This window comes from Pantherophis guttatus, chromosome 17 (assembly GCF_059756535.1).
Source record: "Pantherophis guttatus breed Tessera chromosome 17, ASM5975653v1, whole genome shotgun sequence".
NCBI classification, from domain to species: Eukaryota; Metazoa; Chordata; class Lepidosauria; order Squamata; family Colubridae; genus Pantherophis; species Pantherophis guttatus.
In genome coordinates this window covers 15879234-15893044 of record NC_142079.1, presented here as the reverse complement: position 1 = coordinate 15893044, position 13811 = coordinate 15879234, and the positions used below count along the sequence as shown (strand labels likewise).

Sequence of the window (13811 nt, the reverse complement as noted above, 5' to 3'; positions counted from 1 at the left end):
ATTTTTTATTTTATATTGGATTTCTATACCGCCCTTCTCCCTGAGGACTCAGGGCGGTGTACAGCCAGATTAAAAAACATGCAGAACAAATCTTAAAAACAATTAAAAGATATATAAATTTGGCCCAATTAAAACTCATTTACCAATTAAAAACGTTTAAAACATTTAAAAACAGTTAAAAATTTCATCTTAAGCCAGCCCGGCTTGTTTAAATAAATGGGTTTTAAGGGCGCGACGGAAGGCACTGAGGTCTTGGATTCTCCTTATCTCTGGGGGGAGCTGATTCCAGAGGGTAGGTGCCCCCACAGAGAAGGCTCTCCCCCTGGGGGTCACCAGCCTACATTGTCTGGCTGATAGCACCCCGAGGAGGCCCTCTCTGTGGGAGCGCACGGGTCGATGGGAGGTCGTTGGTAGCAGCAGGCGGTCTCGAAGATAGCTAGGCCCTATGCCATGGAGCGCTTTAAAGGTGATAACCAACACCTTGAAGCGCACCCGGAAGACAACTGGGAGCCAGTGCAGCTCGCGCAGGAGCGGTGTTACATGGGAGCGCCATGCTGCTCCCGTCACTACCCGCGCTGCTGCGTTCTGGACCAGCTGGAGCCTCCGGGTGCTCCTCAAGGGGAGCCCCATGTAGAGAGCGTTGCAATAGTCAAGGCGAGAGGTGACGAGGGCGTGAGTGACTGTGCACAGGGAATCCCGATCAAGAAAGGGCCGCAACTGGCGAATCAGGCGAACCTGACAAAAGGTCCCCCTGGTTACAGCCGTCAGATGTTCCTCCAAGGACAGCTGCATATCCAGGAGGACTCCCAGATTGCGAGCCCTCTCTGTGGGGGCCAATGACTCGCCCCCAATAGTCAGTGATGGAGTCAACTGACTATATCGGGATGCCGGGAGCCACAGCCACTCAGTCTTGGAAGGGTTGAGCTTGAGCCTGTTCCTCCCCATCCAGATCCGTACAGCCTCCAGGCACTGGGACATCACTTCAAGGGCATCGTTGGGGTGGCCTGGAGTGGAGATGTACAGCTGGGTGTCATCAGCGTACTGGTGGTATCTCACCCCAAAGCCACGGATGATCTCACCCAGCGGCTTCACATAAATGTTGAACAGGAGAGGCGAGAGGACCGATCCCTGCGGCACTCCACAAATGAGAGGCCTCGAGGTCGACCTCTGCCCCCCTGCCAACACAAACTGCGACCGGTCGGAGAGAAAGGAGGAGAACCACCGCAACACGGTGCCTCCCACCCCCAACTCTTCCAGCCGGTGCAGCATGATACCATGGTCGATGGTATCAAAAGCCGCTGAGAGGTCTAACAGGACCAGAACAGAGGAACAACCCCTGTCCCGAGCCCTCCAGAGATCATCAACCAACGCGACCAATGCCGTTTCTGTGCTGTGCCCAGACCTGAAACCCGACTGGAACGGATCTAGATAAGATGTTTCCTCCAGGAATTGCGGAAACTGTCGTGCGACCACACTCTCAACAACCTTCGCCATAAAGCAAAGGTTGGAGACAGGACGATAGTTGGCCAATATTGCCGGATCCAGGGACGGCTTCTTGAGGAGAGGCCTCACCACCGCCTCTTTCAAGGCGGTGGGGAAGTAACCCTCACTCAACGAAGCGTTGATAACACCCTGGAGCCAGCCTCGTGTAACCTCCCGGGAAGCCAGTACCAACCAGGAGGGACACGGGTCCAGTAAACATGTGGCCGCACTAAGTCTCCCCAAAATCCTGTCCACATCATCAGGAGTCACAGCATCAAACTCCTCCCAGATAACATTCTCAAGACTATTCCTCGTCACCCTGCCCTGATCTACCCAGTCAGAGTCCAAATCCCCCCGGATCTGGGCGATTTTGTCATACAGGTATTGTCCGAAATCCTCCGCCCTGCCTTCTAAGGGATCCTCCCGCACTCCCGAATGGAGCAGGGCGCGGGTCACCCTAAACAGGGCGGCCGGACGATTCCCTGATGACGCAATAGAGGCGGAAAAGTAGTTAGACTTTGCCGTCTCTATCGCCACTAGGTAGGCCTTAATATGCGACCTTACCAGTGTTCGATCAGATTCAGCGAGACTGGCCCTCCAACCGCTCTCCAGGCGTCTTTTCCGGCGCTTCATTTCCCTCAGCTCCTCAGTAAACCAAGGAGCCGCACGGGATCGGCATCGGGTCAGAGGCCGCAAAGGCACAACTCGGTCCAAGGCCCCACCAGCCGCCCGATCCCAGGCGGCTACCAGGTCCTCGGCCGAGTCATGTGCTAGATCCTCAGGAAATGGCCCAAGCTCCGTCTGGAACCTATCAGGATCCATCAGGCGCCTGGGGCGGATCCATCTAATTGGATCCGCCTCCCTGCGGCGAGGGGTCGCGGTTCGAAGATCTAGGCGAAGGAGTGAGTGGTCAGACCATGACAAGGGTTCCATGTCTATATCCCCTATAACAAGACCACTCAACCACTGGCCAGAGACAAAAATCAGATCCAGAGTGTGTCCCCCCCTGTGGGTGGGGCCATGAACTAGTTGGGTCAGGTCCATGGCCGTCATGGAAGCCATGAACTCCCGAGCCACCTCAGACGTTTCACCGACGGATGGCAAGTTGAAATCACCCATGACTAAAAGCCTGGGTGTATCTACTGCCACCGTGGCTATCACGTCGAGTAGCTCAGGTAGGGCTGTTGCCACGCGGCAGGGAGCCAGGTACGTAAGCAACAAGCCCATCTGAACCCCACGGCCCCACCTCACAAGGAGGGACTCACATCCGGCTATCTGAGGCACAGTGGTCTCCCTCGGACCCAGATCCTCGTTAATAATAACCGCCACCCCCTCCCCCCTCCCCTGAGCCCTCGGCTGATGGAATGCTCTGAAGCCTGGTGGGCACATTTCAACCAGAGGGACGCCACCCTCCGGGCCCAACCAGGTCTCCGTAATACCCGCCAGGTCCGCTCCTCCCTCTTGTATAAGATCGTGGATGAGGGGGGCCTTATTGACCACGGACCTGGCATTGCACAGCATCAGCCGAAGGCCCAGCTCCTGAGTATCTAAGCCACCTAGTATCCGAGCAGAGCCTTGGGGACCGGGGCAAGCAATTGCTCTCAGACAGCAAGTGCGAGCCCCCAGCACCTGATGTGGTCCGTCCTGGTTTTAACCAGGAAGTAATGTTTTTTACCCTCTGCGCATGTGCAGGTTTTGCGCATGTGCAGAGGGTCTGTGCATGCATGTGACGCGTGTGGTGCGGGCACTTTCGAATCGGTAAGGAAGGTAAGTAGATTTCACCCCTGCTTCAAGTACTTTGGAAAATAGGTGACCCCCCTCTTCTTTGTGGTAGCCCCTCAAGTATTGGAACACTGCTATTATGTCACCCCTAGCCTTTCTTTTCGCTAGTATAGACATTCCTCCAGCCATTCTTCGTATGTTTTAGCCTCCAGTCCCCTAATCATCCTTGCTGCTCTTCTCTGCATTCTTTCTAGAATCTCAATACCTTTTTTTATATCATGGCAATCAAAACTGGATGCAATATTCCAGGAGTGGTCTTATCACAGCATTATAAATTGGTACTAACACTTCATGTGATTTTGAAAGGGGAGTAAAGCAAGGCTGAGGTGTCCTGCCCTGAAAATGGGTTTAGGGCTCCAAAATCAGGTTAGTTCCATCCAAAAAGCACAAAGGGACCTGTGGATGTTGTCTTGGAGAACTTTTAGGTGTATCTGAGGAACCATGGAAGATAGAATGTCAGAAGTTCAGAGAAGGCAAAAGCTGCCTCACTTTGAAAAAAGTGGCCGGGGGGAACAATGGAGAGCAAAATACCATCTAGCTCAGCGGTGTCAAACTCAATTCATTGAAGGCCGCATCAGGATTGTGTTTGACCTCAGGGGGCTGGGGTGGGTGTGGTCAGAGTGGGTGTGGCCTGCTCAATGTCACTCATGTCAAGGGTGCCTGTGATGGCCTGAGTGCTCTGCCAGTGAAATGGGCTCCCGAGCACCATTTCTGGCTGTGACAGCCTCCTGCAATCCTCTGCCAGTGAAAACAGAGCTTGGGAGCCCATTTTCGCTGGCAGAGCGCTTGGGCCGCCATAGGTGCCCCTGACATGAGTGACATCAAGCAGGCCACACCCACAGTGGAAACAGTGAGGGCCTGGCCCGCGGTGCCTCTGCCAGCAAAAACGGGTTCCTGAGCTCCATTTTCGCTGGCAGAGGGTTGCAGGAGGCCATCGCAACCGGAAACGGAGCTTGGGAGCCCATTTTCACTAGCCGAGGCACCACGGGCCAGGCCCTCGCTGTTTCCAGGGTGGCCCCACGGGCCAGATCCAAGCACCCTGTGGGTCGGATCCAGCCTGCGGGCCATGAGTTTGACAGCCCTGATCTAGCTTGATGTTATTCCTGCAGGGAGGGGCAGGAATCCTTTCTAGGCTATCTACCACTTACCATATTTATAAATGACTTGGAGGAAAGATTAGAAAATATGGTTGTCGCATCTGCAAACAACAGAACAATGGGGGGGGGGAGAATAGAAGTGTTTAGATTGGCATTTCTCAACCTAAGTAACTATAAAATGGGCGGACTTCAACTCCCAGAATTCCCCCAGCCAGCAAAGATGAAGTCCACCCATCTTAGAGTTGGTAAGGTTGAGAAACGCTGGTTTAGATGATAATATCAAGATGCAAAAGGATTTTGGATTTTGACAAAGGTGCTCATCTCCTCAGTAGCCATTAAAACGCCCTCAAAGGCATTTCATATAGGGAATTTACAGTCTCTTTAGATTGTGTTGTGTTTATTCTGGTATAGAGCCATACAACCTGTTTTTAAAAGAGGTAAAGAGAGAATTAAATGCACAAAGATGGGGAAAAAACTGAAAAAAGCCATACAACAGAGGCAAGAAACATGAACACGGCAGAACTTGGGAAATAGTGAAATTGACCTCTTTGATCAGGGATAAGACAACTAAAACTTTTGTAAAAGACTGAATATCTCTGACAAAAAATATTTCAACAAAAAAGATTTTTTGTTGAAAATGGAAAAGATAAATGGCAATTTATAGATTTTCTGTTTAAAAAGGGTTGAATATGGGCGTAAGAGACCCATGTTGTAACTTTAAAGAGGGAAGAGATGTAATCAATTTGTAAAGAATATTGGAAGTCTTTTTCCTTTCCTTTCCTTCACTGTTTTTTCTACTTACTCTTTTATCTTTTATTTTTCTTAATTTTATACTATATAATTTCAGGTTTATGTGAATATATACATATGCATATACATATACATATACTGTACATATACATATGAGAAATAAAGAGATAAGTGAATTTAAGGTGGCCACAATAGCTTATTTTACTCTGCGGAAAATGTCCAATATTTCATTGCCCCATAATGCAATTGAAGAAAATTGGAAATAAATTTGAGTGAAGGAAACGCACAGAATATGCGCATCTGTCCCCAGAATGATCTCAGTTACTTTGGTAGAGCCAGAAATGTGGGGTTCTTGGGGGTAGCCGTTTCCTGGAGCAACCACTTCCTCTCCAATGCCTTGAAGGGAGGCTGAAAGGAGCGTTCAAACCATGTCCTGTCTGTGCCTTCTGATGTGGGACAGAGGTGGGGAGCAAGGGGGTCCTTAGAAAAGTATGAAGAAACCCAGACATTCAGAAGGTCACCTTAATTCCCCCCTCCCGGGGGCAGGAGGAACAGGCTTTGGTGGCCTCTCTCTGCAGGAGGGCTTCTGGGTGTGGGACAGTTGAGGACGGGTCCCTACCCCCTCCTGACCTCCAACCTTTGGCCCTCCTGCTTTTCCCTATGGGGATCACCCCTGGGGTTCAAGTTCCTCTCTTGCCCGGTCCGAGGTTATTCCTGAAGGGCTTCCTCACCTCCCTTTTGTTACCTGAACAATAAGTAACCCAGGTAGTTAGTTATCAACTCAAAGGGAACAAGAGCCTGGTTGATAATTTATAGCAGCATCTCAAATTTAAATGGAAAGTAAATATCAAGTTGTTAGCATTAAAAGAAAGCCCAATCCTCAGAAGAGGGAATTCAACTTTCGGGGTGGGGGGACGACTCCATGTTCCTCCCATCCTGCTGAAATCTCCTTCTCTCCTTTTCATTCTCCTCCATGTCCAGCTGTCCCCCTGTCCTCCAGTCTTGCCTCCTTCAGTGCTGAGCCAAGCCAGTCTGGGGCGGCCCCAGTTTAGCCTAGGTCAACCTGGACCTTGGATTCTTGGGAAACCTCCCCGAGACTCCTTACAGAGGACCAAGCGGGATGCTAGATCGCCACGCGTGCCAAGGATGCGACCATCCATGCTGTCCTTTGACCCGGGACCGTTCTTCTCTCTTGCTTTGGTGGATTGCAGTGGACTTGGGGGATGGACAGGAAGAAAGGTAAGACTTGTGTGCAGTGATGTGTTTTATTCTTCTTGATGGATTTGGCCCTTCCTGGCTTAGGCTGGATTCTGCGCTGTCTGAGGCAACACCGGAGATGTTGCAACGTTCAGATATATGGACCCAAACGTCTGCAAAGAAAAAGTGAGGAAGGGACCCAGCCGGGGCCTACTTTCATTTCACAGAAGGTGATTCTAGTTGCCTAAATGTGCTTTCTTATTTTGGAATGGAATTCCATTTCTCATCCACCCTTTCAGTTTCTTCTCTATTTAAAAGAAGTCTTGCTTGGAATTTTCTTTCAGGAAGTAGCAGCCTCCACAATGAAGGGCTTGAGGCTCAGCCCAGGCTCTAGCCCCTGCCTATCAGCTGAACATTTGTGGGCAGCTGCAACAAGGCCCTTTTCAAACTCTGGGAACCCTCTCAGCCTTGGCTACTGCCCTTCTCCCCAGTTTAGCGATTTGGCAGGGGTCCTTCCTGGGTGCCCTGTGCCCCCAACACATCCGTGTTACTGAATCTGATGGTAATGGCAGGCAAGCTGTCAGTGGAAGTTATCCAGGACTTCCACGGAGAGACCCAAACTCATGAGGAGACGTGTTACCCCTTTGCCGGCACGGCTGCACCCATAGACCTGGGAATGACTATGGAGATTCTCCATCATCTTCTAGGTCATGGTTTCCTCAAGGGTGCTTTTCCAAAACACAAGTGGACTTTTTCCCCCTTGACAGCGTTTTGATTCTCATCCAAGAATCTAGATGAGAATCGAAGAAGCTTCTTGGATGAGAAGCAAAGCGTTTTCAAGGAAATAAACCACAAGAGTTCCTTTTGGAAAAGCACCTTTGGGATTCTCATCTGGGACTGGCTTTCTGTTGGCTCCTTCATGGATCTCTTTCTCTCTCGGGGAGGGGCTGGAAGAGTTTCTGTTCGGCTGGGCAAGGGCCACCCCACCTTCTGCGCCTTTGCTGTTGCCAGTATTTTTCCTAAGGCCAAAGTCCAAAGTGCTTCCACAAGCTGGATAAATTAACAGGAGTCCATGTTTACTCTCTCCTCCCTTACAAGATAAAGAGCACAACATGTTCCCAGAAGGACAGTAAAAAGGCCTGGATGTGGTCCAGAAATGGCCCTGGAACAAGGCGAGGCAGATCTGGCATGCCACCAGCGGCAAAAGGGTGGGCAGACTTTTGGGGTGTAGCTTCTGTTGACTGCAGTGGTGTCTTTCCTGCTGGGTTGGGATGCTCCTCTTCCATCCCTCTCCATGCCAGTTATTTCAAGGTGTTCCCCCCCTCCCCAAAGTGGCTGTAACCACCTTGCTAGCCAAGGAAAGGGAACAGAATTAGGACTTGGTTCCTGGGTAGAAAAGCACCAGGGAATGTAGATTCCCACTTTCCAAAGAAGTGGAAAAATCTTCCTGTAAAAAGTCATTTGCAGCCGTGAAAGAGACAGTGGGAGTTGTTTATGAAGAGGAGCAAGGGAAATGTTCTTCTTTCAGTTCCTTTATGCAGAAAGGCCCCTTGCTGAGAACAGGCACTAAGAAAGAGTACAATTACTAGAGTCAGCGGCACAAAGGTGTAAATTAATGAACATGGGTGCAGTCAGCTGCTCTAAAACAAAGGGGTCCAACTTTGGCGACTTGAAGACTTGTGGACTTAAAATTTCTAGCATGCTGGCTGGGGAATTCTGGGAGTTGGAAGTCCACAAGTCTTCAAGTTGCCAAGGTTGGACACCCTGCTCTAAAGAGTTTTGAAAAGGGGCTCTTAAATTAACACTCCCTTTTTTTTAGCTCATCAGAGCCCTTAGACTAGATTTGCATTAGACTCCTGGCATTCCACGCCTTCAGTCACCTGATAAGAGAGTGGAAAAGGTCAATTTCAGCCCTGCAAGATTGATTTTATTTTATTGTACGATTTTCTAGAAGTCCAAATGAGTATGTAATCAATGGGGGTTGACTCCAGTGATTCTGTTCTCAACCAAGAACCTCAGAGCCACCGATGCATTGCCCAGAACGGCATTTGGCAAAATGAGGGATGTCAAATCTATTCATGCTTTGGGTGTTACTTCAGGGCCCTGTTGTTGCTGCTGTTATTTCTTCGGGGTGGCGGGGTGGGGGATGTGGATGCAAAATACTGGCTAGAGCATGAGCCAAATGCAAAATGGTGACGTGGGATCAAAATGGCTGAATTTGGCAGGACACAGGGCTGTCCACAGGGTGTAGTCGAAGGAGCAATGATGGCTAGGATAGCATGATAGAAACTTTTTATGCTGTTGCCTATAAAAAGCAGCAGAAGTTCAGTGACTCCGTTGTGGCTGCCATCTTGACTTTTCTGACTGTGGACTCTCCTGGTGGGTTACAGATAGAATAGAATAACAGAGTTGGAAGGGACCTTGGAGGTCTTTTAGTCCAACCCCTTGCTCAAGCAGGAGACCCTGTATCAGTCAATCAGAATAGAGCTGGAAAGGACCTTAGAGGTCTTCTAGTCTAACTCCTTGCTCAGGCAGGAAACTCTATATCATTTCAAACAAATGGTTGTCCAATCTCTTCTTAAAAACTTCCAGTGTTGGAGCATTCACAACTTCTGGAGGCAAGTCGTTCCACTGATTAATCAAGCAGTTAATGAGTGGAGATCCTTATGATGAGTCTTGCAGCTGGTTCATATTGTGGATTCCTTTGAGCTTGCCCTGGAAGCTACACATTTAAAGGGTCTGCAAAAGAGATGACTGATGGGAGATGAGATAGCAGTCTTCAAATTTGTGTTATTCTCTGTTGCCCAGAGGTCTGAAACTTTGGGAAAATAGATTCAGGTTAAATGTGAAAAGCAATTTCCTAATAGTGGGCTTCTCTCTTGATGGAGCACTGAAGAAATCTTCTCTTCACTGGAGGTTTTCAAGCCCAGCGAAGGAATGGATTAAATCAGGGGGTTCAATCTTGGCAACTTTTAAAACTCCCCGAATTCCTCAATTCTGAGAATTGAAGTCCAAAAGTATTAAGCCTGGGGAATTCTGGGAATTGAAATCCACAAGTCTTAAAGTTGCCAAGCTTGGAGACTCCTGGACTAAATGACCACTAATGTCCCTTCCAGCTCTAGGATCCTTTGAAAACAGATTCGGTTGATGCTGAATTTTAACAGCCCAGTCTTAAGGGCTCTGGGGCTGAAGAACTTAGCTGAAGGGCTCACATGACCCTCACATTACTCACTGTCTATCCCTCATTTAATATGAGGATTAATCCTGGTAATTGTGATTCTTTAAACAAACCTGGATGTGGCTATGGTTTAGCATTGCATGTGAATTAAGTTACAATTTCATGTTCTTGGCTAATTCCTCTCAAATCCTTTACCCAATTCTGTGAGTTGAAGCCCACACACTTAAGATTGCCAAGGTTGAGAAACACTGATTTAAAAGGTGTTTCCAGACACTTTCTAACCTATATTCTAGGTGGCCGGTCCAGAACTTCCCAGGTGTCATAATCCTGGAGCTTCTTCTGAATGTCCTCTAAGAAAACAAGCAAAGGAGGGAGACAGGAGGTTGCTGGAGGACCTCATGTTCTCTGCAGTTGGAGAGGATGGGCCCCTTCTTTATCTTTGAACCGGGTCCCTGAGGTTGGCTGCTGCACTCCTTGCCCCAAGTTATCATGGACCTGACTTGATGATGGGGAAACCTGATGAAGTCAATCACTATGGTTTGTCTCATAAATCCACAGAGCCATCTGGTATGACTTTATGATAATTCAGCTAAATCCTAGATGAGCTAATTCCATAAATTTATGCGAGATGTTTTGAATTCTGAAATAGTGCCAGTTCAGAGGGTCAATATTGTTGTTGTTGGCCCATATTCCTGCAAAACTGGCCAGAATGTTTTCCTTGGGTACTGGGCACCCAGTTTAGGTGAACTCGATTTAGTGCTATCTATCTCTCTATCTCTCTATTTCTCTCTCTCTCTATCTGTCTATTTAGTGAATGGCAGAGTAATGGATAACAGTAGTAAAAATATATAAAAGGAACACGTAATACACGTGTGAAGGAAATATGTACATAAGTACTTAAGTTCCTTTTACTTGCAACCACAATGGAACCCAAAATTTTTGTTGCTAAGTGAGACAGTTAAGTGAGTTTTGTCCTATTTTACCACCTTTCTTGACACAGTTGTTAAGTGAACCTGACTTTGCTTGTCAGAAGGTTGCAAAAGGTGATCACATGACCCCGGGACTCTACAACCGTCATAAACATGAGTCAGTTGCAAAGCATCCGAATTTTGATCACATGACCAGGGGGATGCTGCAATGGTCGTAAATGTGAAAAATGATCATAAGTCACTTTTTTCAGTGCCGCTGCAACTTTGAAAGGTCACTAAACAAACGGTTGTAAGTCGAGGATCAATTTTGTAAGGTATGAGGAATTCAAAAGTTAGTTATAGGTTATGTTTTAAAATACGTCAGCTCACGAGAATGGGATAAGTATTCTATATATGAACATCTTCTAGTGCTGACCCAGGCAGAGACCCCTACTGCCCTCCCTCTCCCCTTCCGCCCTGCTGGTTTCCCAGGACCCCTTGCAGGACAGGTGTTCTCTGGCTTCTGCGCTTTCCTCTAAGAAGAGACACCTGATAAATCATCAGAAGTTAATGATCAAAAGGCTTATCTGAGCCTTTTCGTTTATAAATGTATAAGACAAAAGAGAAATAATAAAGCCACTGGATAATTAGTAACCAGTCCAGTCCTGAAACGTTGGAAACCAAGCTGACCCTAGATCTCCACGCAGAGTCAGGGCGACTTGGGGGATGAGAAGAAGGGGTCATCTGAAGGGCAGGTAGCTTGGAAGCTGAACCCCAGAAGGGGAATTAGCGAAGGGAGATGAGTGGGGAAGGTCTCCCTAGCTGCAACAGAGGAAGAAGAGGAGGAAGAAGCCCAGAAGCTTGTCTGCTTCACCCCACAGGTAAGGATCCCATCTAGGGCATGCTTGTCCTTTACTAGGGAGGGGAGCCCCCTCAATCTCTAGGGCAGAAGAGCTTCTCGACCCCTGCAATCTCTCTATTCCTTCTGAAAGATGGGCGTCTGCATTTGCACTCATCTCCCCCACCCCCAAGGTGGAAAGGGATGGCTGCTCTCAACAGATCTGGAGGGGCTCATGTGGGCTTCATTTTCCAGGGGAGCCTTTCATTAAATGCTTAGTGCGAGACTCCTCACTTTTTATTCAGACAGATCTATGACCCACTTTTTAGCAACGTCCTGAACCCTTTAGGAAAGAACTAAAAAAACAGCGTAAAACAGAGTCATAAAACAGCCCCTGCAGTAAGATCCAGGATAATGAAAGAAACGAAAGGTGGGGAAGACACATGGTGGGGGGGGGGGTCTTCCATCCTGTACAGAAACTGTCAGGAGTCATGACTGGGGGTGTGGGGGGGGGAGAGCAGTCACAGAGCTAATGTCAGGCAGCAAAAACGTGTTCCCCAAAACGCGTTGCCCAAGAATAGAGGGGCCTCATGCAAAGACTTGAATTAATCGTATAGAATTATTCTCCCTCCAAGGATTCAACTACCCGTTGTTAAGCTGGTTAGGTACGGAGTAACACTGTACTTTGTAAGTTGTGTTTGTGCAACTCGCTTCATCGTGTGCCATGGGTTACAATTAATACAGGTGGAAGGTACTTCTGCCATCAACACAGTTCTTCACAGCACCCGACCTTCATAAACAGCTTGTTCCCCGTTTGGTTCTATGGGGTTCCTGCACGCCGATTCCTCCGAGCAATATTTGAAATGGGCCCCTCAAAAAACAGAATGTGGAAGGTTGTTTTCTGCTTTGACCGAGAAAGGATTTTTTCCCTCCCAGATGTGCCTGAAATGTCCACTGTCCCTCCACCCTCTTTCAGGATTGTCAGCCTGGATCTCATTGCCAGCCTTGGGATAAACCTCTGAAGTTTAGGTTAGTTGGGATCCCTAAACCACTCCTGGGGTCATCTTTCTCTCACCAGGCCCCTCTCCATACACATTGGACTGCATCTTCCATCCTCCCCAGCCAATGCCTCCTTCCGAGGGATCCTATTGGGGAAAGGGGTCCCAAAGTGAAGGAGGAAGAAGACAGAGCCATGGACGAAGGGAGAGAGAAGGGCGAGGAGGAAACTAGAGGCAGGCGTGCTCTTACTGTAATAATCTCTCCACCACGGCTTTCTGGTGAGCAGCTTCTTCTGGGCTCAGGTTTTCCAGTTCCTTCATGATTGGAGGAGTGAAGTCTTCCCCATCGTCTGAGGTCTCCTCCTCTGACATCCTGGACTCCCCCATTCCATTGGGGAGATGCGGGATCATCTCGCTACAAGGCTCCCCCTTATCCACTTGGAGGGCTCCACCGAGCTGCTGGTTGTCCCTGTGGTGCAATTCGGACTCCGCCAGAGCCTTGATCAGGGTCTCCTTGCTGAGCCCCGATTCCAGCAGGGCTCCCAGCAGCTCCACCTGAAGATGGGTCAGTTTGGAGACCATGGTCCCAGCTGTCCTCCTTGCCTGGAACTTGCGCGTTCAACGCCTTTTGGGGCTACATCATGTTTCCAAAGTCAGCCATCCAGCCGTCAGCGGAGTAGAAATGGCCGCAGATCTTCTTTTGGCACCCCCACCCCCAATTTCCCCAAGACCAAAAAAAGAGAAAAGGCTGCCTTAGGCCCCCCACCACTGTCCTGAGCCAGTCCTGATAAAGGGACCCTCGCCTTTCTGTTTACATTGGAGCAATGCAAATTCTCCAAGGTTCATATTTATCTGTGTGCTTAGGCAAGTAGCTGAACTTTGGACTTCGGCATTGCAACAGCAGTTCACAAAGTGCGTTAGGAGGGAGGGAGGGAGAGCGAAAATGGGGGAGAGGAAGAGAGAGGAGGAAGGCTTATGGAGAGAAGGGCCAGGGACGAGGACAAGGACCCCACACCAAGATCCTCTTGCATTTGTGGGAAAAGGAGCTTCCAATCAAGGCGGGAGGTTGAGGGACCTCATCTAAGTAGCTCCATGGAAGACTGATATCTCAGATGGGCTCCCCTCCCTCTCCTCTAGGTTAATGGAGAGCCATCTCCGGCATGGATGGCCCTGTTGCAGGGCAGGCATTGAGATGAAGCACAACAGGGAGTATGTCCCATGCTCTGCTGCCTGCTTGGTGTGACTTTCTTGGTTGCCTCGTCATGGGACCTTCTGCCTTGAGCTAAAGGCTGCTTCCCAGACCTTGCTGGTCTGTTTCCTTCTTTGGCAACCAAACTTCAGCCGGAGCATCCCTGCTTCCTCTTGTAGGGAAGGGAAAGAAACAACTTTAACCCCAAGCATAAGGGAAGAGGGTGAAAGGAAGGCACCCAATAGAAACGTGGATCCTGCTTCATTCCAGTTCTATCGTGGGTCATAGAAAAATCACGTTCTTTCCATTCCAGCTCTGAGCTACTTTTTTCCCTCACAAAATGTGGCAGATGGAATTGCATAATTGTGCTCTTACTGTCCTCAAAAACAACC

The 13811-nt window shown here is 48.9% G+C and overlaps 1 protein-coding gene across 2 annotated transcripts in view; it reads right to left on the bottom strand.

Moving 5' to 3' along the window:
- HNF1A (HNF1 homeobox A) overlaps positions 1-13811 on the bottom strand; it is a 42970-nt gene that overhangs the window by 16200 nt on the left and 12959 nt on the right. The window contains exon 3 of one of the 2 annotated variants that reach the window (XM_034438484.3): positions 12481-13810. The exons of the other annotated variant lie outside the window; for it this stretch is intronic. Within the exon in view, the coding sequence (XP_034294375.2) occupies positions 12481-12812 (332 nt within the window). The 5' untranslated portion in view covers positions 12813-13810. The remainder of the gene's footprint in view (positions 1-12480; position 13811) is intronic. 2 annotated transcript variants of the gene reach the window in all.